We start from the raw sequence: 9,775 nt of genomic DNA, 5'->3' as shown, positions 1-9,775 counted from the left end.
ACTACCATCAATGGTAGATAAAATTTGTATATATATATATATATGTAAATCGACCATGTTGACGAGTCACACAACTTTCACGTTGAAGCTTTTTCCAAACGAGTCCATCCTAGGTTTCATGCCATTCTTTAGTCTCATGTCAACACGAGCATCTCTAAAATCGTCATAACTTCCACATCTGAGTTCTGTTTTGGGCCACCTTCACATCCATCTCAATCTTCTCGAAGATACCCATCTGAGGAAAAACATGGCAAAACATACAAGGCTGCGAGAGAACGATATCATGGCCGAGGCTGGCCATAATGAGGAGTAGTAACATGTGCAACATGCATATGTTACTAGTCTATGTTACCATCTAGGCTGGTATGTATTACTTTCTCTATAACAGGTAAAAGTGATAATCTGTGACTATGTGTGATATTCATACTAGGCAACATGCATATTCATACATCGTCTTGGACTATGTGTGATAATCTGTGACAGAAGGTGGAGTATGAAGCACATTTTTTGTTAAGTGCACCGTTGCTCGAAAAAATTACGCCAGGTAAAAGTGATGCCGGCCAGCCCCAATTGGATATATCTTCGAGACTGAAATTCAAAACCATGGTCTCACATAAATCTGATTATGGACAACCCAGTCCGAAGGCCCGAAGCCGAATCCTGGCATTCAATCTGGGCTCGGGCTTCACTTTCTCGCCTGAAGCCCGGCGCAAAAGCCCGAATAAAACCCGAAATGCCTAAAATGCCTATATATATTTTTTTGAAATATAGGTACAATAAATATAACATCCCAAATATAATTAAATGAATTAAAGACTATCACTGTTCATATGCTTTGGGCTGGGCCGTACCGGTTTGGGGCTTGGGATTTTTTCCTGGCTTTGCCAAGCCCGACCCGAACCCGACCCGGCCCGAGGAAAGATCAGGGTTAGTCTCACTGTCACAGCACCCCACAATGGTGCCCCTCACCATTCATGGTCCTCCTCTCTAATCGCTGTTGAGGCTGAGGGACGGAACGGGGAGGAATCCGTGCCGTGCGGTGCTGCTGCAGATTCTCTTCTCTTTCTCTTCTCTCCTCTCCCCACAAACAAAGCCAAGAAAAAAGAAAAAAAAATAGAGGCAAGGAAAACCTTACGGGAAAGCATCCGTCCGCACGCACGGCACCGCCCGCACCCAAACGCCACCACGTTTTGGATTCTCGGGTCCGCGCGCCCCGTGCCGCTGCCCCCGCTGGGCCCGCCGAGGGCCCGGCCCCGCCTACCTACCCCCTCCCCTCTCCTCTCCTCCCGCAGCTGGCTAGCTAGCGCAGCCACCCCCCACGGAAGGAAGGACTCGCCGTCCCCATCTCTCCCTCCCTTCCTTCCCCCCCACCCCGCCTCCTCCCCTCCGCCACGCCACCCTCCCCCCCCCCACCCCCCCCCCCCCCCGCCTCGCGCCCTCCGCCGCCCGGATCCCTCGCCGCCGGCCGCTCCTCCCCGCGGCCGCCCTCTCCCCTCGCCTCGGATCGCTGCAGGCCGGTAAGCCGCCCTTCTCCCTGCTCTCTCCTGCTGCTGCCGTGTCCCCGCTGCGCATCCCCTTCGCGGGATGCTGGACTGCTCCGGTCCCGATTCCGCCTCGTGCTGCCTGCTGCCACTAGCGAAGTAGCGGACGATGATCTAGCCAATTGCGGATGCTCGTAACCTGTTCGTCCGACTGCCTGCCTTGCGTTGCCCCGTCTGTCCCCAGTTAGAATCATCGCATGCTAAGTCAAGCCTGCCGATGGCGTGTAGGTAGGTCGTGTATCCGAGCCTCAGCTTCTCGGCGTGGTGCGTGTTGGTGTTAGCCTCTGTCCCGCGTTTCGGTGTACTACTACTTCTGAGTTCTCAACATGTTCTCACTTAGATTACAAGGAAGGAGGCCGCAGTTCTGATTTCTGAACATGTCCCTGGTTGTCCGATTGCACTGGTAGGAAACTGCGGGTAGCTCATCGATGCACGCACGCATGTCAATTACGATTGCTTGTAACCTGTTCGTCCTACTACTCCCTTGCGTTGCCATGTCTGTCCCCAGTTACATTTACAGACTGAGCTAAGTCTTCTTTCGATGGCGTGTAGTTAGGTTATGTATCCGAGCTTCTCGGCGTGCTGCGTGGTGGTGTTAGTTAACCTCTGGTCCGTGTTTATTTTGTATAGTACTGCTAGTTTTGAGTTCTGACCATGTTCTGAGTTAATAAGGAAGCTGCAATTCTGACTTCTGATGCCTGCTTGTTTGATTGCGTCTGTAGGAAACTGCGGGCGCCTGATGCCGTGATTGACGCACACATGCCGCGCAGGTAATGACGAGCTTGCCTGAGAGGGGTGCAGCACCGCCATCCGACCCGTCCTCGCTTGAGGGAGCCGCCGCCGTAGCCTCTTCGTCTTCATCTACTTCCTCCGCCCCGGACGAGCAAAGGAAGAACGGCAGCCCGAAGCAGTGCAAGGCCTCGATCCTCTCGAGCGTTCTCACCATCTTCGAGCCGGACCAGGACCACTCCAGCAGGTCAGGAGGCCACGCCTCCGGGTCCTATGCTTGGTCGAGGGTTCTGAGGCGGTTTGTGGGTGGCGGCTCCATGTGGCGTTTCCTGGGATGCGGCAAGGCTCTGACCGCCGGCGACGTCTGGTTCCTTGGAAAATGCTACAAGCTGTCGTCCGAGGAGTCGTCCAGCGACTCGGATTCTGAGGGCGGGCATGTTGCGTTCTTGGAGGACTTCTCATCGAGGATATGGATCACCTACCGGAAAGGTTGGTTTGGCGTGTTCTTGTTTGCAGAGCAACGTGTACGCTAAAATTAACAGTGTGGTGGAGTCAGTAACGAGCTGCTGACATGATCTTTCTTTTTTTGTCACAGGTTTTGATGCCATATCTGATTCAAAGCTCACAAGTGATGTCAACTGGGGCTGCATGGTTAGAAGCAGTCAGATGCTGGTTGCACAGGTAAGTCTTGATATGATTCATTTGAAATCCTTCCTTCACTGAGTGACTGACCACTGCTGCTGTTGCTAAATTGGGCTTTGGACATGATATTTTTTGCAGGCACTGATTTTTCACCATCTTGGAAGATCTTGGAGAAAGCCCGCACAGAATGTAAGATACAGGACTTTCCTACTCTAATCTCATAGATCTGCTCACTATGCAAAGACAAAATTGAAGTGTTTCTGTTCAGTTACAGTAGGTGATGGTGGTCTTTTAATTCTTAATGTAGGGTTTCTTATAGTGGTCATGTTCATATGCAGCCATCTAACCCAGAACATATAAGGATCTTACACCTGTTTGGTGATTCTGAAGTCTGCGCTTTCTCCATTCACAATTTACTTCAAGCTGGAAAGAGTTATGGTCTGGCTGCTGGATCATGGGTTGGTCCATATGCTATGTGTCGGGCATGGCAAACCCTTATCCGCACAAATAGAGAGCAACCTGAAGTTATAAATACGAATGAAAGTTTTCCTATGGCGCTCTATGTGGTTTCGGGTGATGAAGATGGTGAAAGAGGTGGAGCTCCAGTTGTTTGCATTGATGTTGCTGCTCAGCTTTGCTATGATTTCAATAAAGGTCAATCAGCATGGTCGCCTATTCTTTTGTTGGTTCCTCTGGTTCTTGGTCTCGATAAAATTAATCCAAGGTAATCAATGAGTGACTATGTTTTTTTTGTGTGTGCTTTGGTGGTTCTTTGTATCTATTTATGGTTATCTGATAGTCATCCTCAGTAAAACTAGGAATACAAATGGAGAAGTGCCTTGCTGACCTACCAATTCTCGATTATATTTCTGTTATTTTAAAATACACCACTGACTGATCTTAACTTCTTATAATCTGATTTGGTGGCTAAATTTGCTGATCTTAATCATATAGAGGCAAATTAATCTTTCAACCCTTCACAGTTATCAACTAGAAACTAGACTAGGATACTAGGTTATGCATAGGGTCACCCCTGAATATTAAATGTTCTCATTGATGGCTTGGTAGGAAATTATTCTAATTTTTAACCTTTTCCTACCATGATGTCACATACTGATAGCCATCCTCAGTAAAACTAGGAATACAAATGGTGAAGTGCCTTGCTGACCTACCAAAAATACGACATTAAGTGTGTTCTTAACTCCTTATAATCTGTTTTGGTGTCTAGTTTTCGTGATCTTCATCAGATAGAGGCAAAATCCTTGGACCACTGACAGCTAGCTATCAATTAGCTTAGGTTATGAATAGTAAATGTTTTTACTGATTGCTTTGGTATGAAATTATTCTAATCTGTATCCTTTTCCTACATGGGACATACTATCACAGGTACATTCCACTACTAAAGGAGACATTCACATTTCCTCAAAGCTTGGGCATTTTAGGTGGAAAACCTGGAGCATCGACTTACATTGCTGGGGTGCAGGATGACAGGGCACTCTACCTAGACCCTCATGATGTTCAGCTGGTAAAATTACAGACTTTCAGTTATTTACCACATACAGACTTCAATTCCACAAATGTTGCAGGCTTGTATTACCTTAAACGAATTGAGCAATCCAAGTTAGTGTCTATTATGCATGCTGTCACCACTAAAACCAACCAACTACGCAGTTTGGGTAACTGACTGTTTTTCAGCCTGTCATGTGCGTGCCCTGCTGAATAGGCCCTGTTTGATAGCTTAGTATTTTCTAAGTATTATGAGAATACCACAGTTTTTCTAATATTTACAGTTTTGATTACTATGAGCTGTTTGGCTACCCAAAAAAACTGTGGTATTAATACTACAGTATCTCCAAAACCATGGTATTTTCTCAGTATTTAAAAAAGAACCCCTGACTTCTTTTTTAAAACTGAGCCGCTGGAAAAAGTGAATCCACTCCATGCACGGAGCAAGGTGCCAAGGCCGTTGTTCTTTCCTATCTAATTGTGCGTCCGGTTTATTAGTACCTTCTGTTTGGTGATTTTACTTTCCATTAGGATCCTCCAATTATGATTTGACTCAAACAAAACATCCAAAAGTGAGGCTGGCTCCTAGTCAGTACATGATTAAAAATTGACATGGCAAGCTGGAGGCAGAGAACTAGCGAAGTCCATGGTAGCTAGCTTAAAAAACGGGTGTGTTTGCAACAATTAATGGCTAGTCAGCAATTTTCACGTCGATGCACAGGGTAGAAACCAAACAGGTCCTCTGTATCATTGATACTCTAAAATACTTTGATATTTAATAACCATGATATCTTGTACCAACGGGTTAAAATACTGTAGTTTACAGTTACACCAATTTTTACAATACTTTGTTGTCAAACGCAGCCTAAGTCATTTGCTGCTTTTATTGGCTTGGCCAGAATCACTTGTGTATCCCATGAATTATGGAATCCCGTACAATGTTTATTTTCATTGAATAAAAATCTGGCTTCCTGTCGAGCAAAATGATAGAACAGGTATCCAGACAGAAAAAAAGAGTATGATAGGGCTGCAAGCATGTACAATGTTTATTTTTGTATCTTCAGCATATAGTTATCTTTACTCTGTTTATATAGCCTGAAGAATCCCAGTTATGTGAGACTAGGTTGTGTCTATCTATTTCTGCCATATCTTGCTGGCTTAGAACGCCATTTTTTTGCCGACAACCACATCAAGTTGTTATGCATAGCATTTCAGCTTTCAGGCATTTGAGTTTTGAGCTATGGTGTTAATGCTGGGGTGCTATCTAAATGTCAGGCGGTTAATATAGCATCTGATAACTTGGAGGCGGACACTTCCTCGTACCACTGCAGGTATGTGCACCATTCTAGTTAGAGTTGGTTAAGATGATTCCACTGTTCAGTTTTTCTACATGTTCAAATAATGGTGAAAACCTTACTCTTGTATCCACACTTGAACAGCACTGTCCGAGATATGCCTCTAGACCTGATAGATCCATCCCTGGCTATTGGTTTTTACTGTCGCGACAAAGGTGAACTTCTGTTCCTCAGATTCATGAGTCAGGTTATTCAAGGTTTAGTCTCTTAACATTTTTTTACTCCTTTTCAACTTCTTGTACGCAGATGACTTTGACAATTTCTGTTGTCGGGCCTCGGAGCTGGCAGAGCAGGCGAACGGAGCGCCCCTCTTCACCGTGGTGCAGTCAGTTCAACCGTCGAAACAGATGTACAACCAGGACGGTGAACCCGGCTGTTCAGGCTACGGCATCTCTGACAACATTGACGTGGAAGACCTCGATGGCTCTGGTGAAACAGGAGAAGACGAGTGGCAAATCCTCTAGATGAAAGGGAAGTTTAACTTTGTGTTCGGTGAAACCTTCACATGACCACTCATTGGGTTAATGTCCCCCTGTGTGAAGTAAAGACTTCAAACCTCGTGTGAAATCTAGGGTTTCCAGTTCTGCGGCTTGTTCTGCGGGGCTGGGAGACCAGAAAAGGTAGGAGCCGTTACGCTGATCATCGGCACAAGTTGGTTCGATGGGAAATTCCTCTGTACCATACCATACGCACTGTTGTGGCCTTGTGGGTGACTGCAAAAATGTATCTATTGGTGATTGGTTTACGCTAGGGCAAATTGGTAGGTTGGTTATAAATGGTTCCTTCGTTGCCATGCGTGCTGTTCGTTTCAAAGTATTGTGCCTATTTAATGTACTTCATTTCAGAGTTGCTTGTCGGCAACTCTACAGACACAATATTCATCGTGCATGACTTGCTGAACAAAGCACAGACTGCACTGGGTGGTGACAAACCGACGAAAGGATAGATTGCCGAGGGTCATCCAGGATTCTGAAAGCATCAGGGGCAACCAAGATCAAATTGTCATCCATGACTTCGATGGCTCCGGCAATCACGCTACCTGAGGATTATGTTATGGAAGGAGAAGTAGCTAGGGATTTTCTTGCTTGTAAGGATAGAGATGATCTTAAAAAATTGCTATGCAAGTGAAAGAAAAAAAAATCTTTGAATGCTAGAATGCAATATGAAATCAAATTTGCTACTTTACCTATCTATATTACTGATAAGGATTATGAATTCCCTGTTGATCCTGAGTTGATTAATTTGGTAGAATCTGATCCTTTCCATGGTTATGAATGTGAAACTGTTGTGGCACACCTTACTAAATTGAACGATATAGCTACCCTATTCACTAATGAGAAAAAGATTAGTTATTATTATATTCTTAAACCGTTTCCGTTCTCATTAAAGGGTGATGCTAAGATATGGTTTAATTTTCTTGCTCCTGGTTGTGTGCGTAGTCCCGAGGATATGATATATTTCTTCTCTGAAAAATATTTTCCTGCCCATAAGAAACAAGTTGCCTTGCAGGAAATATTTAACTTTGTGCAAATTGAAGAAGAGAGTCTCCCATAAGCTTGGAGAGGCTTCTTTGGTTACTTAATGCTTTGGCTGATCACCCTCTCAAGAAAAATGAAATACTTGATATATTTTATAATGGACTAACTGATGCTTTTAGGAACCACCTAGATAGTTGTGCTGGTTGTGTTTTCAGGGAACGAACTGTTGAACAAGCTGAACTATTGTTGAATAATATATTGAGCAATGGTAATGATTGGACTATTCCCGAATCACCTCCAAAACCAACTCCGAAGAAAAGATGTATTCTATTCCTCAGTCCTGAAGATATGCAAGAGGCAAATAATTCTATAAAAGAAAAAGGTATTAAAGCTGAAGATGTTAAGAATCTACCACCTATTGAAGAAATACATAACCTTGATAACCCAACACAGGTAGTAGAGGTAAATTCTCTTCGTAGATTTGATGAAGGTGATATTCCTTATAATAAGCCTGCTAGCCAATGCTTGTATGAATTTGCTAACTTTATTGTTAAGCAAGAAAAATTCAATGGTTATGTTAGTAGACAATTAAAACATAATGCTTACATGCTTGATCGCTTGGGTGAAATATGAGTAGAACTGTTAATGATCTTAGGCTTATTAGTAAACATGCTTCCATGGTGACTACTCAAGTAGAACAAGTACTTAAAGCACAAAATAATTTGCTCAATGAGATGATTAGTAAGAATAATGATCATTTTGTTAGAGTGGTGACTAGAGGTGGTAGAATGACTCAGAAACCTTTGTATCCCGAGGGCCATGCTAAGAGAATTGAGCAAGATTCTCAGAGAGTTAATATTGATTCACCTACTCTTTCTAATAAAAGGAAAAAGAATGATGATAGGACTTTGCATGCTGCTAGTGAACCTGTTGTAGAGTCACATGGAGACTCAAATGATATCTCTATTTCTGATGGTGAGACACAATCTGGTAATGAACATGAACCTAGTGATAATATTAATGATGATGTTCATGTCGATACTCAACCTAGTAATGACAATGATGTGGAGATTGAACCTCCTCTTGATCTTGATAACCCACAACCTAGGAATAAAAGATATGGGAAAATAGATTTTGTTGCTAGGAAGCATGGTAGAGAAAGAGAACCATGGGTTCAGAAACCCATGCACTTTCCTCCTAAACCATCCAAGAAGAAGGATGATGAGGATTTTGAGCGCTTTGCTGAAATGCTGAGGCCTGTATTTTTACGTATGGGCTTAACTGATATTCTGAAAATGACTCCTTATGCTAAGTATATGAAAGATATTGTTACAAATAAAAGAAAGATACCAGAAGATGAGATTTCCATCATGCTTGCTAATTATACTTTTAAGGGTGAAATACCAAAGAAACTAGGAGATCCCGGAGTACCTACTATACCATGCTCTATTAAAGGAAATTATGTTAAAACTGCTTTATGTGACCTCGGAGCTGGTGTCAGTGTTATGCCTTTCTCTTTATATCGTAGACTTGATTTGAATAAGTTGACACCTACTGAAATCTCTGTGCAAATGGCTGATAAGTCAACTGCTTTACCCATCATTATTTGTGAGGATGTGCCTGTTGTGGTTACAAACGTTACTATCCTAACGGACTTTGTTATTCTTGATATTCCTGAGGACGACAGTTTGTCGATCATCCTTGGTAGACCCTTTCTGAATACTGCAGGGGCTGTTATTGACTGCAACAGAGGCAATGTCACTTTTCATGTTAATGGTAATGAGCATACGGTACACTTTCCGAAGAAACAACTTCCAGTTCATAGTATCAACTCCACTGAAAAGGTTTCAACGATTATTATTGGAGAATTTGAATTCCCTCCTCCTCCTGTCAAAAAGAAATATGAAATACTTATTGTTGGGGACGTGCATATCCCCATTGAGGTAACCTAGTGCTATTAGAAAATTCTCTTGTTCCATGTCATTCGAAAAAAGTTTGTCAATAAGACTTGATCAACCTTATTGATGGATTCTTTTTGACGGGCATGAGATGGATGAATTTAGAAAGCACAACCTTCTGTATCCAACTTTTATTTTCTGTTCCTTAGTCTTAATTTAGTAAAATTGCTATTATTTCTCTGTTTTTCTGTTTTATCCATGCAATAGAAAAATGACCTAAAAATAAAATTTCTTAGAACGACCTGAAAATTTAGTATGTTTTTTCTGAAATATTTAATTTTTTTGGCACTAAGAACACATCAGGGAGATGCACTAGTGGGTCACAAGCCTGCATGGCGCGTCCACCCCCCTTGGGCGCGCCCCTGGCTTGTGGGTCCCATGTGGGGCCCGTCCACTTATTCCAGTACCCATCCACTTTGTCTTCCTCCAGAAAAATCCCAACATTGCTCAAACCCGTGTTTTAGCTCATCTTGCTGCCATTTTTTATCTCCTTGCTCAAAGCTCCATTTGCAAAACTATTTTAGGGGATTGTTCATCGGTATGTGAGTCCTCCAATGGTCCAATTA

The 9,775-nt window shown here is 43.3% G+C and overlaps 1 protein-coding gene across 1 annotated transcript; it reads left to right on the top strand.

Annotated features, from left to right (window-relative positions):
* The first annotated feature begins 1,432 nt into the window (after window positions 1-1,432).
* LOC123428451 (cysteine protease ATG4B-like) lies at window positions 1,433-6,566 on the top strand. Its single transcript, XM_045112663.1, has 9 exons — window positions 1,433-1,517; window positions 2,264-2,759; window positions 2,866-2,951; window positions 3,051-3,101; window positions 3,251-3,636; window positions 4,299-4,437; window positions 5,694-5,749; window positions 5,858-5,928; window positions 6,020-6,566. Exons 2-9 carry the CDS (start codon window positions 2,315-2,317, stop codon window positions 6,235-6,237), a joined length of 1,452 nt encoding a protein of 483 aa, XP_044968598.1. The 5' UTR covers window positions 1,433-1,517; window positions 2,264-2,314; the 3' UTR covers window positions 6,238-6,566.
* The last annotated feature ends 3,209 nt before the right edge of the window (window positions 6,567-9,775 follow it).

Source organism: Hordeum vulgare, chromosome 2H (genome assembly GCF_904849725.1).
Source record: "Hordeum vulgare subsp. vulgare chromosome 2H, MorexV3_pseudomolecules_assembly, whole genome shotgun sequence".
Taxonomy (NCBI): domain Eukaryota; kingdom Viridiplantae; phylum Streptophyta; class Magnoliopsida; order Poales; family Poaceae; genus Hordeum; species Hordeum vulgare.
This window is presented reverse-complemented; position numbering and strand designations above follow the sequence as displayed.